The 17000-nt window shown below is 40.6% G+C and overlaps 1 protein-coding gene across 1 annotated transcript in view; it reads left to right on the forward strand.

Moving 5' to 3' along the window:
- Positions 1-17000, forward strand: part of RNF17 (ring finger protein 17) — a 69067-nt gene that overhangs the window by 10192 nt on the left and 41875 nt on the right. Inside the window, exons 6-13 of the mRNA XM_015429479.1 lie at positions 385-485; positions 5867-6038; positions 8482-8558; positions 9855-9929; positions 10542-10816; positions 13183-13338; positions 14260-14449; positions 16619-16790. Coding sequence (XP_015284965.1) covers positions 385-485; positions 5867-6038; positions 8482-8558; positions 9855-9929; positions 10542-10816; positions 13183-13338; positions 14260-14449; positions 16619-16790 — 1218 coding nt within the window. The remainder of the gene's footprint in view (positions 1-384; positions 486-5866; positions 6039-8481; positions 8559-9854; positions 9930-10541; positions 10817-13182; positions 13339-14259; positions 14450-16618; positions 16791-17000) is intronic.

The raw sequence follows: 17000 nt of genomic DNA on the forward strand, positions 1-17000 counted from the left end.
AGTGGGGAAACATGAAATCTGGGACATCTGTAGCAGTTAAAGTGACTAGTTGTTAATGATGATAGTAATCCTGAGCATAGCACACGTCCTTTTGAGCTGTATCTAGGCCACCACTGATGATGACACTACTTGGATCAGGCTGGGTATTAACGGATCTCATAACTGCGGATAGAAAATGTTTATTTTTTCATATAATCATTGCTAAAATCTAGCATCAAAATACTTGTAGGTTGTTCCCAAGTATTTAAAAAAAGGAGGAGAGAGATACTGAAACTTCTGCATGTCTTTTAACAAACTCTGGATTTAACTGTTCTGCTGTCCAGAAACTAGGTACATAATTGTAGATCTGACTTCATCAGTTGTTTCTTTTAAAAAATGAAATAGATACTTGAACAATTGGTCACTGAAGCAAAGCAAGAAGAAGGCAAGACTGCAGGTGTTATTGATGCCACATTTACAAACTTCATTGCTGCATTAAATTCAAGGTAAAGTGGGTTATGGTGGGGTTTTTAAAAGTCGGGGCTATATGTGCTTGGTTTCGTTTCTCTGTGGTGAAGTATTTGTTATAACCATTAGTGAAATGCCTGCCTTTTATGTAGAATAACACATGACAGAGGAGCTGTATCTAGTAGGGACTCTTGAGAGACCAAGGAGAATATGTCTGTATGATTTTTGTGTAGATGAGCTCTGTTACATATTGATGTCACATTGTCCCTGATAACGGCAATTTTACTTGCATTTTTAGGATCTAAACTGGAAGGTACATATTGGTACTAATACTTCCAGTATATGCAACTACCTTTGACGCAAGGCCAGATCTGTTTGTGGCCCCAATTAAAATCTTTTGATGTGTCATTAAATTCCAGATTGGAACATTCAATTTGTGGTCCTATATTAATCGTTTACTGCCTTGCATGTGTAACAGGGACTTTGTTGCATGGTGTATTTTGTACTTTGTACTGTTTTACCTCTGAAGGAGGCTCTTGTGAGCCAAAACACGTCTCAGATCATACACTGTTCTTTTTGTGGATTCGTCACTTTGATTATTTTATGAGGCTTTATTTGGGCCCCTACAAGTTTTTTAATATGTCTTTGAAATAAACACACTTTTGTCTGTACTTGTTTATGTTTTTAACTTTTGGCCCTTAATAAGTTTTCTAAACTTCCTTTGGAGGTTTTTGCTTGGCTGGTTTAGTTTTTCTTCTCCCCCCCCTTTTTTGGGGGGGGGGATGAGCTTTGTGCACCACACCTTGTGATGTTTGTCAGTAGCAGCTTAACCTTCAGCTGTTGAGAGTAGGCTTCTGTTTTGGGGGCGGGACTGTTTAATTTCTTCATAAATGATTGGAACTAGGGGTAAGTAGTATAGTGGTCAGGTTTGCAGATGACACCAAATTATTCAGGATGGTGAAAACCAAGGATGACTTTGAAGAGCTCCAAGAGGATCTCTGCAGATTGGGTGACAAAGTGGCAAATGAAGTTCAATGTTCATCAGTGTAAGGTAATGCATATTGAAACAAAAAAAAAATCCCAACTTCAAGAATAGGCTAACAAGGTCTGAACTTGCTGAGACTTGAGTGGGAAAAAGATTTTGGGGTCATAGTGGATAGTTAATTGGTACTGTTCTGTCAGGCGCTAAGTCAAGAGACAACAGCGCCTTCTGGATGTGATTCAACGCACGGCCAGAGTAAAGTAGAATTAAATCATTTTTTATTCAGTTCCTCCACATGCATTCAGAAGTTTTCTTTACTTAAAATCAAAGCTGACTAACTGGTGAAGTTCACATCTTTGTAATCGAATTCAGTTCATGGCTCATGGTGAAAAAGATTGCGTGCTCCCACCTCCTTGCCGTTTAAAGAGTAGACAAAGAAATGGGAAGAGAGCTGTAAACTCAAATCCTCGCGCCTCTAGGTGTAGGAAATGACTGTTAATCAGCCAGTCACAGGGATGCTTTGGGATGCCTAACTAAAGACTTCAATTTCCAGGGGCAACTGCTCTTAAAGATATATGGCAGTTCTACTTAACTACAGTTAAATGCTGACTGGGAGCAGCACAGGTACGTGTCAATCCAGTGTGCGGCAGCCATGGAAAATGCCAATTCTATGTTAGGGATTATTAAGACAATTGTCTCAATATGGAAATCTGCTTCTCCCCGTCTTTAAATATGTGGTATGAAAAAATATGGGACCAATTTATTTTAGCAAAACTCACATATATTACTCAGACAAATGCTGAGACATCACCTTCTTCCTTACGATTTTGTTGCTACATGGTCAAGAGTTCTCCAATTTATGTCTGAGAAGGACATTCTTCCTTCAAAGTCTTCATATCTCCCCAAGATCCGTTTCTAGTGTGGTCTGTCATCAACATTAATAGGCCTTCTCATATATATTGGCAGAGTTCAATTTACCTTTTTCTAGATCAATCATCATTCTTTTAAGCTTAGTTTATAGGTGACTTTCACTCTTCAGAAATTATGCAATTATAGCAAAGTTTAGTAGTACAACTGGTTTTAGTTTGTTTTATTAATGTTATGACTGCTTAAATATTCTCCAAGTTGGTTTTATGTATTCTGTATTTTGGTTTGTATTGTTGTAAACTTTTTCTAAATAAAAAAATGCTAAAAAAGAAAGGGATTCAACATGAAACCACTGATATAAAGCCCCTGTATAGATCTATGGTGGGGCCTCGTTTGGAATACTGTCTACAGTTGTGATCACCATATCTCAAAAAGGATATCAGGAGCTAGAAAAAGTATAGAAGAGAGGCAACCAAGATTATTAGGGGGTTGCCCTGACTTGGGTAGCCCAGGCAAGCCTGATCTTGTCAGATTTTGGAAGCTAAGCAGGGTTGACTCAGGCAAGTACTTAAATGGGAGACTTCCTTGGAATACCAGCAGTTGGGAGGTGGGTGAATAATGATGGCTTTATTCAACCATCTCTGAATATCTTCCAGGCCCCCAGTAGGTTGCTGTGACTTCCAGGTACACAGTCAGTCACCAGAGGTCACCATGACTTTCAAGTGCAAGCACACACACAAACACACACATGCACATATGAAAAATAAAAAATTACCAAAGATTATTAGGGGGTTGGAGCGCCTTCCCTCTGAGGAAAGGCTGAAGGTGCTGTGAATTTTCAGTTTATAGAAGAGACAACTAAGGGGGTATGTGATAGAGGTTTATCAAATTATGCATAGGTTGGGGAGAGTTGATAAAAAATTTCTCTCACAAAATACTAAAACTGGAGGGCATCCAATGAAACTGATGGGCAGTAGATTCAGGATGGACGAAAGGAAATACTACTTTACACAGATTAAAATATGGAATTTACAGCTGGAGAATGTAGAGATGGCCACAGGAATAGACAGCTTAAAAAGAGGATTTGACAGATTCATGGAGAATCTGTCTAACTCTACTAGCCATGGTGACTGAGGGGAACCTCTACATTCTGAGGCAGTCAACCTCTGAATCCCAGTTCTAGGAGGCAACAGCGGGAAGGTCTTGGCTTCTATGCCCTGTTGGCCCTCCAGAGGAGCTGGTTGGCCAGTGTGAGACAGGATGCTGGACTAGATAGACCACTAGTTTTACTCCGGCAGGGCTCTTCTTAAGTCATTTTTTACATCATAACAATTCTTTCCTACTTGATTTTTCTCCCCAGAGGAGTGAAATGGTAGTCACTGATTTTTTAAAGTTTCAAAAGCTACGTCCTTTAACTCAATAGGCTTTGATTCTTTCCTTTTGATTTTTACATGTAACTGTTAGTTTCCTCATCACTTTGTGGTATGAAGTATGTGAGCAAATCTTAAACATTTTATAAGGAAATTGGTGTGTTAAGTCATCTTTCCCATGGTTGCAGTTAGATGTATTAAGGCCCCCGGTCACATGGCAAAGTTGCCATGGGAGAGGCATGGATGGTGGGCGGATTATCCGGGCGTGATCACACCCCAACATCTGGGAAGTGGAGCGCACCCGTGGCTTACCGCCAACAATGCGCATTAAAAAACTAGTACCTCCAAGGTACTAGTAAACGTTTGCCACGGGCTGCCTCCAGGCGCCCGTGGTGTGATTGCGCCAGCACGCAGCATTCCCCTCCGGTCCCTCATTTACCTGCTGGTGCTGAGGTAAGGACCCGTGATGTGTCGCCGGCGCATCTGATCGCGTAATCGCGGATCAAACTGCGCCAGGGCAATTAGCCACGCCTCCCCCCCCCCTGGTGATATCCAGCCCGTGTGACCAGGGCCAGTTAGGAGCTAATTGTACAGAAGCGCCCTTTTAATACGTACTACTTGTATGTAGCTGAGTGTTAAAAATGTTGCAGGTGATGTAGTTTGTTTTAGGGTCAGTTGCTTGTTTGGAGAACTGTCTGAGGGAATGAACAAACGTGGACAAGGGCGACCCAATAGATTTTGTTCACCTTGACTTCCAGAAAGTTTTTGATAAAATTCCACATCAAAGGCTCATAAGTAAGCTCAATAGTCACGAGATAAGAGGATCAAAAACCGGCTAATTAATAGGAAACAGAGAGTGAGTATAAATGGGAAATTTTCTCAGTTGACAGTGGTAAGCAGTGGGGTACTGCAGTGATCAGTACTTGGTTCACTGCTTTTTAAGTTGTTCATTAATGATTTGGAGTTGGGAGTAAGCAGTGAAGTGGCTAATTTTGCAGATGACGCACAGTTTTTCAGGGTGGTGAAAACCAGTGAGGATTGTGCGGCACTCCAAAGGGATCTGTCAAGGATGGGCAAGTGGGCATCAACGTGGCAAGTGGAGTTCAATGTGGCCAAGTGCAAGGTGATGCACATTGGAGCCAAAAATCCTAACTATAAATACACATTGCTGGGGTTTGAACTGGCAGAGACTGATCAAGAGAGATCTTGGAGTTTTAGATGACTCACTGAAAATATCAAGACAGTGTGTGACTGCAATAAAAAAGGCCAATGCTATGCTGGGAATTATTAGGAAGGGTATTGAAAACAGATCAGCCAATATCATAATGCCCTATACAAATCATAATGCCCTATACAAATCAATTGTGCAACCTCATTTGGAATACTGTGTGCAGTTCTGGTCACCACACCTTATAGCTTTGGGAAAAGTGCAGGTAAGGGCAACTCGAATGATAAAAGGGTTGGAACACTTTCCCTATGAGAAAAGGTTAAAGCGCTTAGGGCTCTTTAGCTTGGAGAAATGACAACTGAGGGGTGACATGATTGAGGCTTATAAGATTATGCATGGGACAGAGCAGATAGAGAAAGAGGTACTTTTCTCCCTTTATCACAATACAAGAACTCGTGGGCACTCAATGAAATTGCTGAGCGGTTGGGTTAGAATGGATAAAAGGAAGTACTTCACCCAAAGAGTGATTAACACATGGAATTCACTGCCACAAGAGGTGGTGGCGGCTACAAGCATAGACGGCTTCAAGAGGGAATTGGATAAGCCTATAGAGCAGAGATCCATCAGTGGCTATTAGACACAAGGTATAGATAGAAACTCTGGGACAAGTGATGCTCTGTATTCTTGGTGCTTGGGGGGGGCAACAGTGGGAGAGCTTCTAGTGTCCCGGCCCCACTGCTGGACCTCCTGTTTGCACCTGGTATTTTTGGCCACTGTGACAGAGTGTTGGACTGGATTGGCCATTGGCCTGATCCAACATTGGCTTCTCTTACGTTCTTATGTTCTTTATTGCTTGTTTAAAAAGAACTTCCTACAGACTGTAAAAGTTAATGATGTCATTAGCTTGTGGCTTAGAAAACCATCAAAATGTTTGAGGGTTTTTTTTGTGTGTGTATGCTGTCAAATCATTTTTTTTTTAATGTTACTTGGTCAGCTTTTTCTGAGGACACATCTTTCTTGGTTTCCTATTAGGAAAAGGAAATTACAGACAGAGTTGGTAGTGAACACCAGCAGCTATATAACTGATGTACATAAAGTTCAGTTGTCTATTACAGAGAAGAAAAGTAGCTTGGATGGAGCCATAAAGATAGCAAGAGGGTTGAAAGCAAAGAATTCTTTTAAGAGTTGCCATAGTTTAAATCAGGTGAGCTGCATTTTAATTTGTTCTGTTCCTTCTCTCTGTTGGATGTTTTCTCTATTCTCATGTTTTAAAAATCTCCATCTGTAATATTCAGACAAGTTACTGCAGGCTTACTAAACATCCTTATATCATTTTTTTGTACAGAGCTACTTTTTTGCAGTATTTCTTCCCAGGCAATTAGTTACAAGGGGCTGCAGTAGGTTCCTTAGTAGAAAGTCTACTAAATATTTACATAGCCTTTTTTTAAAATTGGACACAGAGAGGAGGGGGAGCTATGATCTTCCCAGTATCAAGTGCAGAAGTGGGGCAACAGACAAAAACTTTGGGGTAGGAGCAATGTTCCCTCTAAGCAGTGGAGTGTTGCGAGCGACAATTCTACCTTGTGAGCTCCTGGCATTAAAGTTGTGAGTGAGCTATTTGGCTACTGCATAAATCAGTTTGCTCTGGATCCATCCTTCCTGGGCCGAGACAAAAGTGTGTGAGCCGGAGGCTAGAGAACCGTGAGCTAGCTCACACTAACTCAGCTTAGGGGGAAGACTGGGTAGGAGTCTGGCACCAGGAGTTCTTTGAGAAAACAAGCCAAAGTTGAGAATCTTGGAGGAAACTTCTCCACCCCTGCTGCTCTACTCAGCATGTAGGCAAAGTGAGGCTGGAGGTGCGGAACCCTTGCTTTCTATGCAGCAGATGCTAGCCAATGGCAGTTTTGTAAGAGTTTGCAACTTAGAATGTGGCCTTGTGAACCAACGGGGTGTTGTTCCAGCTAGCTTTGCCAACTCCAGTTTGGGAAAATCCTGGGTATACATCTGGTCCAGAGGAAAAAACACCCCCCTGCTGCCCCTTAAGCTGGTGAAGGGGGGAGGGTTGGAAGCTGCTCTCCCCCCCCTTCGCAGCTGTGAGTGAATGAGCACTTTTTTAGGTCAGCGTTCCCCATGTGCATCAGACTGTGCATCCAGTCGCACACCCATGACCGAACACATGCTGGATGTATCATATAGTTACACCCCAAAATAGTGCAGTACACTTGATGGGTGCTACCAGGTAAGCTGAGGGCCTGGAACAGGACCCACCCACTTTTAACAATTACAATGATTTATGAATTCCCACATATACCCCAGAGAGCACTGCGATCAGGTTCAGAACTGGCTGGCCCTTTCAAGTCTTAAGGAGGCCAGGCTAGTAACAAACAGGGCCAGGGCTTTCTCGGTGGCGGCTCCACTCTGGTGGAATGAGCTCCCAGAAGAGATCAGGGCCCTGTGGGATCTTTTGCAGTTCCGCAGGGCCTGTAAAATGGAGCTCTTCTGCCAGGCTTCTGGAGCCACCGCCACCACTAACGACTGACAGCTTGGATGGGAGAGCCCTGTTCCCCCCCAGGATCTTTCAATATAGCCTGAGCCAGCTGCCTAAGAAGACTAGAGGGCTGACTGTGAACTGTGTAGCAACTACCACTGTGAAGTTGTGAAATTATTGATACTAGCACTTTATTATATTTATGATTATAGCACTGTTATATGTTATTCCTAATCTGTTTTATGTGTATTGTAAACATTTTAGGACGGTGGGATAAAAATCTAATAACTGAGTTGTGGAATTCCACTAGCAAATATATAGCCCCAGTATCCTTTCTTTGGATCAGTCCTTGGAGAAGATTGTGCTAGGACTGTATCTAGTTGTATCCTGGTAAAGGTTCTGATCCTCAGGGCTGTAGGTGTTCTGGTTGTGTGCAGTGGGTGTTCAGAGGCTTTCATTGCAGCCCATTGGGCCGCTATGTGAGATCCTGAAGCTTTTAGAGAGCTTTAGTCAAGACCAGGGGCAGTTCTTGGAGGTCCTAAGCATCAGTGCTTGGCAGGAAGCTGAGATAACGGTATGGGAAAAGGTCTTTGCCATCACAGTACAGTAGAATTAAACTGAGCATTTAAACACACTTAAGTGTTCACTGAATTTAATGGGGCGTAAGGTCCTGCCAACCTAGCAGTTCGAAAGCAAGAAATTGCAAGTAGATAAATAGGTACCACTTCGGTCGGAAGGTAACAGCGTTCCGTGCGTCTTGGTGTTTAGTCATGCCGGCCACATGACCACGGAAATTTCTTCAGACAGCGCTGGCTCTTTGGCTTTGAAACGGAGATGAGCACCGCAACCCTAGAGTCAGATTCGACTGGCTTTCGAGCAAGGGAACCTTTACCTTTACCTTTAAGGTTTTTGTAGTTGTATTTTCTCTATAGTTTAAAGTTCTATGAATATCTGAATCCTACAATTGGATCTTAGCTTGAGCTTTACTGAGAAACTGAGGGATTTATTATGGTTGCTCTTTTAGGTTATTTGTGTGCCTGCATAACTAATTCAGAACTGTAATTTTGCACTAGGTGTTTGTAGCTTTCCAGCACTGGAAGTCAAGTTCTTCTTCTACCAGAAGTTTCTTAATCTATAAATTAGGGTTTTATAATTTCAGGTTCTTTGCAATTTAAAAATGACGGTTGAGGATGACGTTTCAAAACTGGATAATCTGAAGACAAGAGCACTTCCAAGGTAATGAATGACTGGAACGTCAGCTGTTTTAAGGAAGCTAATATTTGTGTTTCTTAAGTATTTTTTAGTGTTTTTTTTTAAACTAAAGGCATTATTAGATCACTAAGAATAATGAAGTCCTGGTTGATGCTGCCAGGAAGAACAACTACTTTAAAGGGGATTGTGCAGTTTTTGCTGAAAGACTTTGTAAGAGTGTGGAATCTCGCTGGGCCCTGGTTTCCTGTTGGGAAAACAGGTGTCCATGATGACAAAACAAATCTTTTCTCTGGCTCCTTCTAATAAAGAAACTGAGTCCCTATTTGTAGATACCTGATCTGAACGCACCGATCTGATCCATTCTCCAGTAACCTTGAGGCTAGATTACGGTAATGTACTCTGTTATGGGGCATCCCTTGAAGACAACCTTGGAAACTGGCATTGTTGCAGAATGTGGCAGCCCAGTTGTTATCTGCGGCTTAGCTAGTGGGACCATAAGTCCCTTTGCTAGGGTGCCAACTAGTTTCCACATCCAGTTTGAGGTGCTGGTGCTTACTTTTAAAGCCCTTCATGAGCTGGGGTCTGCATACTTGAAGGACCAGTTCTGTCAGTATGTTTCTGTGTGACAGCTTCTTTCTTCCCTACTTTCAGTACCCCCCCCCCTTGTGTAAGGCACATTCTGCAACAGTTTGGCTCAAGACTTTTAAATTGCTTCCCATGCCTCTGGAACAGTCTCCCAGAAGAGATCAGGGCTTCTGGTGAGGATGTATAGCAGAGCTGTTCTGGAGAGCTTTTAGGGCAGGCTGAGCCTAGCAAAGGGGATACCCGTCGGTGGGTGGGTTACAGTGATTTTAGGCTGGTTTTAAAGCTTTTTCTCTGTTCTTCTGTTTGTTTTTATTAAAATTGTTCTTACATTGTAACCTCTCTTAAAACTTGAGGTTTGTGTTTGGGAGAAAGGCAAGCATATAAATATTTTAAGGGCGCTAATTCCTTGTGGTATGTGGGAAGCACAAGCTTTTTCAAAGAAAATACCTGTACTAAATAATTATTTGAACAAGCACCCAAACGTGAATAGTGGGCGGGGTCCAAGGAACTCCCGTGTGAATTAGTGAAAAGCATTTCTGTGTGTGTGTACTATATTGGGCGTGGGAGAGTGCTGATCGTCCCCTTCAGCTGTATTTTCTGCAAGACATCCTGCATGGCTTTTGAGGGTCCCCAATACTTAAGTGGTGCTACTTCAATCAGTAACTAAAATAAATGCATAGAGAATATTGCCAGCAGCTTATAAAATTCAACTTGGTTTTTTTCCCCCTAATACAGATTTTACATAAATGGTGATAAGAGTACCTCCCTGTTGGAAAATATGGGGAAAATTCTCCTTGATAAGACTGATCTGTAAGTTCCTTTTCATCTTGGTATATAAGCTTTCCCACATTAGAAACATTAGTGTCTATCAGCATACTTCTGCTAGTAGTTTAAATAATGTGGCACTTCCTACTTAAGCATTTTTTGGGATTAACACAAAACAGATTTATACAGGTATTGAAGGTTTCTAGAAAGTAGTGGCCAGGTTTCCAGGGGACTACATGTAATACAGGGTCCCCATGACTTCTTCTCATTACAGCAGCTCCTGGCACCTGCTGTAGGCAATGCTTATGTGCTGTGCCTTCAGTCAGACCAATTTGAAATTAGATTTAAGCCCACATTCTATGGATGGCACTTTCTTAGCATCTGCTGCTGATACCTACACCAACTGAGAGCATAATTCTACTGAAATTTAACCTAATTAACCACTATTTCACCTTTTCACAACAGCAGTGTATAATAATGTGTCTATGCATAACTTGTCCTGGTTGGCTGTCTTGCATATCTTCAGGGTTGCGGTAAGAGGGCATTAAATACGCATCTGAAAACAGCCGAACCAGTTCACTGTTTCTGTAGTGCATTTGATCTTCCATAGTAATTTCCCCCCAAGATTAACCTTCTCTGGATAACTTCTTAATTTAGACACAGCTTTGGAGATAGTTCCATAAAACTGAGCAGTAAGGAACAAGGCTTCAAAAGTGCCACTTTACCAAGAGGAAAAACAAAAGATGACCTATCGGTTGAAGAGAATGATCTAAAGATTCTTGCAGAAGAATGTGATGTCCAGCTTGATGGCAGTTGTGCCCGGGTCCAGCAGATGCCTCAGTTGCCAACTCCAAAGTATCTTGCTACTTTGCCCCAGACAGTATGTACTCCAGATGTTATAATTGAAGAAATAATTGAAGATTATCCAGAAAGTGAGTAGCACTCTTACCATTCAATCTGCAACCATTTCTGTTTCCTTTTTTTAAGAAGCCTGATAACAGTGCCATTTCCTGGTCTTGGGAATAGGGGTGGAACCCCAGGCAGACAGCACCCAGTAGCCCCTTCCACCCACCACCAGGCCCCCCGCTCATACATTCCTTTCTGCCCTCCAAAAGCCTGCATTTGCAGCAGCTTTCTCCTCGTAACTACATTGATATCTATTAGGGGAGACATTACCTGCTCTCTTTGTCCCTATGTAGTGTTGCTGTTGCCTGAATAACTATATTCTAGTATCTCATATATTGGATGTAGTTCCATTAGTTTTTATAAGTCACTTTGTGTGCTTTTAAGTAGAAAAGTATTTCTTGATGTATTTAGAGCACGTGTGCAATAAAAGACAGTAACAGCTGTTGAGATGTAGCATAAATTTCCCTGGATGACAGTGTTACCAAGTTAAGGTGGAGGTGCTTCCTGGCCATCTTGACTCCTGCTATTTCTAGAGAAATCAGCTTGGTGGTGTTGCTTGCTTTCTTGGTGTGTGATACTTAAGCCAATTCAATTCAATTCAAATACCTTTTATTGGCATACAATATTAGAAGCATTTACCAATAATACAGTCCAAAAGAAATTATAAAATAGATAGTCGTGGCTATGTCAGGCCTAACTCAAGTTGTCACAAGCTAGATTTGACCATACAAAAGATGCCTGAATCATAAAATAAATTGGCCTTCTAAACTTTTAAACTTAAGTTTTTAGACTTATAATTAAGAATCATTAATATGATCAGGGTCACTCTTCCGTTTTATAAAACCATGGAGAAACTTAGCAGTCAGTTCAATGATCTCCGGATCTCGTGAAGCAAGGAGAAATTGTACCTTGATTCTATCCGATTGGCCTGCTACCAACCTAAGGGGGGCTTCTATAAATTCCACTCGAATGTCATTTAACAATTTACAGTGTAAGAGTACGTGCTCAACAGTTTCTATTTGTCTTCTATTACATCCACAGAACCTGACTGAATAAGGAATTTGCTTATATCTCCCCTCAAGAATAACAGAAGGGAGAACATTAAGACGGGCCAACAGATAAGCTCTACACATTTGCGGTGAAGTCAGACAGAAAAAGTAATATGGTAGAGTACCAGAAAGGGGATAAGCCCACCTTACTGAGGAGCACCTTCCGGAGGCAAGGGCTCTGAGCTCTTGCAACTCTATATCAATAAGCCTCTGTTTAAGCAAAGTAAAGACCTCAAGCTCTGACCGGATGACAAGGTCACTCAGGTTAAAACCAATAGAAGTGATTTTCTTTTCAATAGCCATAAGCCACGCAGAGGATTGAGATTCTTCCAGCATATAGGTGATAAGGCTATTGTGGTTACATCTAAAATGCAGACGTAGCCAAAATCTGAAAGTAATAATCCAGGCCTTGGTCTCTAACCGTCTCAAATTAAGCTCCAGACAAATGGCAGCATAAGATACACACGAAGGCAACCCCAGAATCTTCCTCAGGAATTTGGATTGTAGTTGTTCAACTGCTTTATTAAAAGCAGTAATCCAGATAGGAATACCATATAGTAGCTTCACGTACTTAAGCCAATTGATTTCATAGGATGAGAATTATTCTACTTACGTCTGATGAAAGATGACCTTCTTTCCCCAAAAAGCTTGTTCCCCAGAGTACCCTGAGGATACACATCAGAGGAAGCTTTTCCAAAAGCGGCTGGTTCCATTTGGATTAAAAGCAGGTATGCCATTGAAGTCTGGTTTTAAAATTTGTTTATGTTCTGAACATGCTTAATGGTTAAATGGCAGAAATTAGCAAGGTTTGTAGAATGGAGAAATGTTATTGGGCTGGCAGTCCTCAGTTGGCTGCCTCTTCAAGTGCCAGTGCTTGAATACCTCTAGCTGAGATTTAAACAATGATGTTGTATGTTTGCATATGTGCACAGAAGCAAGAAATAATTGCTGTTATAGATACTTAAATTGGACTTCTCTGTCTCTGTTATTTTCTTCTTTGCTGGACAATGTTCTAGCTACACGTACATACCTGTAAAGTTGCTCATGGATGAATGGAGCACTTTCCTAACAAGCCATGTAATAGCTCCATGAAACTGAAACTTAAGAATTTATATATCTGTAGTAGTACAAAATTTGTCACACGAAGAGAATTTCTAAAAATGGTGTTCTGGTAGAGCAGCTAGGTAAACCGTTCTTTTGTTTCATGTGTTTAGATATTGCTCTGAAAGGCAGAATTTTCATGCATACTTGTCAATGTTCTTTCAGTAGTGTGTTAAACATACATATTGTTTTCAAGGTTTATAACTGCTTTTTTTTCTTTTATTTTGCTGTATCCTATACAGACTCTCCAGAATTAGTTCTTGTCAGTTGTGTGATACATCCTTGTCACTTCTATGTTCGGATGCTTTCACAAAAGAAAATGTTAATTCATTTGGAAAAAATATTGAAGCAGTTCTGTAATAGTAAGAATACATCCCCTACAGACATCTTGGAATTAGGTAACATTTTTTTAAAAAACCTCTAAGTAACTCTTCTGATAAAGTGTTCACTTCAGAATAGACGGTACTAATTTCTTTACTAGGAACTTTGCATTGCAATTTGAAACCAGAGAGGAAGGATAAGTGAAATGTGTCCTGTTTCAATTTAACATGTCGGCATTTAGATCAACCTAAAGTACCCTCTGGAATGCAGTGTCATAGGAATTTCATAACTGGCTCTCAGTGTCATACAAAGAAAATGTGTATAAAATGCATCATAGATGGTACTGGTCGCCTGATAGAATTTCTAAATGTCAGAAGAGTGTTTCTAATACATGTTGGAAATGTAAGTCTAATGTGGGCACCTTCTACCATATGTGGTGGGGATGCCATAAAGTTCAAAAATACTGGAAAATGGTACAAAAAACTATTTGGGAAATTTTGAACGTAAATGTGGACTTAAAGCCGGAAACTTATTTGCTGAATATAATACCAGGTGATCAATTCACACACAGGGAACAGTATATCCTGCTGTACATTTATATGATTTCTAGGATTTTGTTAGCAAAGTACTGGAAGACAGATAGATTGCCCACTCAAGAAATAGCATTAAAACTGATGGAAGTAGTGGAAATGGACAGGTTGTACACACAATTGCGTGGGATTTATGAGAAGGTTGTTACGCAAAGATGGACAAGAGTTAAAAAATGGATAGAAAATAATGTATAGAGGACTCAAAATTCAGAAATGTAGAAGATTCATGTATATGAACTTAATGGAAAAAACCAATACATTTAATTTTTTTAAAAAGGAATTTCATAACTGGCTCTCATCCTTCAGTACTTAAAGCATTAATGTGGCAGCTGTTCTAGGAACACCATTCCTTGAGTACTGTTAATGTTGTAATCCTTTTTTTAAAAAAAAAAACAACCTTTGTTTCAGGTGCAAGAGTCTTTGTTAAAAGTAAAGAGCATGGAATATGGTGCCGTGCAACAGTTATTGAACTAATTCCAAAGCAGAATACAAATGAGGGGAAGCCCTGTGGTCCAACAAAATACAAAATCTGTGACGTTGCTATGATGCAAGTATTCTTTATAGACTCTGGACATTCTGAAGCATTAACTGTTTCAGGGTATGAACAGTTTTCTACTTTCTTGGTTTGTTTGTTTTTTTAAACTAGTACAGGAATGTTTTCCACTAGATTTAGTGGAGAAATTAGGTGCCCCCTGTGCGGATGACAAAGGCTGGAAAACCACAAATTACAGTAGGCGCTTCACCTCAAGGGCAGAAAAATGTGAGTTTATAACACTTTCCCTTCCCTTAATGGTCTGGTCAGAAAATATTCCGGAGAGGATGGAATGCTGAGAGCCGTGTTGTGTCCTTCAAAGGAAAATGGGTGGGTGAGAATTCAGAGATCCTGGAGACACAGATCTTGCAGTGGGAGACAAATTTGTCTTGCTCTCCATCTTGCTCTCCATCTGGGTCCCCAGGCTTGTTAACCAATAACCACTATTGATTACAGTAGAACAAAGTTTGAGTCCAATGGCACCTTTAAGACCAACGAAGTTTGCACACGAGAGCTTACACTTTCAATAAAACTTCGTTGGTCTTAAAGGTGCCACTGGACTCAAACTTCGTTCTACTGCTTCAGACCAACACGGCTACCCACCTGAATTTCACTGTTGATTATGTATTAAGATATTGACTAGGGTGGGTTGCTGAGAAGGAATGCAAGAGTTTCAAGCCATCTACAGGTGTGAGCAGCAGAATAAGGCATGAATGGTTGGATTTAAACATCACTGAGGCAGTAGGCTAGAAAACATATTACTGCATCATGTTGTTTGTATGTATGGTGGGGTGCAATTGAACTATGCTGTATATCTCCCACCATGGTCTGGTATGAAAAAATATATGCAGACATGTGCTAGATGCCCACAGAACAATACAACAACGAATGACACTAGATTAAAGCCATAACTTCATTTAGTGTCTGGTAATGAAGTACAACAACATATTCCTTCATAGAAAAAACACAAAGGTCGATAAAACTTCACATAGCAGTCTGCTCCAGACTCTCTGTCTATATCCCTCTAACAGTCTTGTATCCTTATCCAAATTCACAAAAGCAGTCTGCTTCGAATTCAATCAACCTGTGTCTCTCTTTCAGTCAACACTTTTTCCGGATATTTGTTTCAGACCTCTGGTCTTTCCTCAGGAACAAATCCTATATAGGAGTCTTACATTCAAGTTGACACTTTCATTTATTTACTTTTCTGTTAATCTGTTTGGGCAAGGTCTTCTCCTTTATTTCCAAGTGTGCTGCTGCGGCCGCCAAATTGTACCATATAGGCACCAGTTAACATTAAAGGTTGTGCTGCTGCCGCCACCAAATTGAACCATATAGGCACCAGTTAACATTAAAGGTTGTATATGCGTTGGGATTGGTGTATAAGTAATCAACAAGCCTTGGTTATGTGTAAATCAGCCCCCTACAAATGTTGCCACTGTATCTGCTTGCTTCTTTGTTTCCTCTTGAAAGGAGGGTCATAGTGCACTGTTGCCTTACCTGCAGTAGAAGGTTCAAAAAGAATATTGAGTAGTAGACTTTTCTGCATCATTCTTTTGTCATAAGTATACGTTTTGAATACAGCAGCCTAGAACTACACGATGTGATTTATATCTTGGAAAAAACTTGAGAGGAGATTAAGTTCTCTTGACCAGGACACTGTTTGCAATGCAAGCATTGCATGAGTCTCTAAATAAAATGGTGTTAAGAATGATACACTTATGATCCTGCTTTAAACAGACACTCGGACTGGCTCTGAATGTCTCATGCTGAAATTCCAGTAATTTCTGTTCTGTAGAGGCCAGCCCATTTAAACACAGACAAAGTTAACTGGGAACAATTTAAACTATAACTTGAACCCCTGCAGTGCTCATAGAACATCCAGTGTGGTGATGAGAGGATCAAGACATATCAGTGCTCAGGCCTCAGTTCATATTATGTGTGTTGGTGTAGAATATCTACATTATTCTCTATACACAGCTTATTTTATTCAGGAGGCCAAGTGTTATGTACACAGTATAACTTTCTTTCTAGATTCTTCTCTCAGTTTTAGAAATTTGCACTCCAGTGGAAGATTAAAATACACAGAGGTTTCTTGAGTTAAAAATTGGGTGGATAGTAATTGTTTCCAAGGAAAGTTTCTTTTCACAGAATTAAATCAAGCTTAAAAGTATACTTCTTGATAATAAAGTGAGAAATAACTTCTGGCATCTTTTCACCCCCCACTGATCTTAGATTTGCTAATGATGTCGCAATGAATCCAGAACATGCTACTCTAGAATATGTAGTGACAGAAGACTTGTGCTCAGTTGTAAGGGTACCTGATTTTCTTATTGAGGCACAACTTGGAGGTATAAATAAGTTAGCACTGAAGTGCTCCTTGAAGGACATTGTTCCCAAACGTTCAGTAAGTATACTCTGAAAACATCATACCCATCAGGAGTGTGTTCTGTGGTTTGCTTTATGCATCTTTGCACGGGAAGAAAAGCATTAACCAGTATATCAAATGATTGTTATGAATGTAAAGTGATACTAAGTATACCATGGGTTCATTCTGTTGTAAAAATAGTCAAAAGTATTTAAAATACTCAGAGTATCAATGGATCTTGCTCTGTTG

Source organism: Gekko japonicus, unplaced genomic scaffold (genome assembly GCF_001447785.1).
Source record: "Gekko japonicus isolate JY-2015 unplaced genomic scaffold, Gekko_japonicus_V1.1 scaffold237, whole genome shotgun sequence".
Taxonomy (NCBI): domain Eukaryota; kingdom Metazoa; phylum Chordata; class Lepidosauria; order Squamata; family Gekkonidae; genus Gekko; species Gekko japonicus.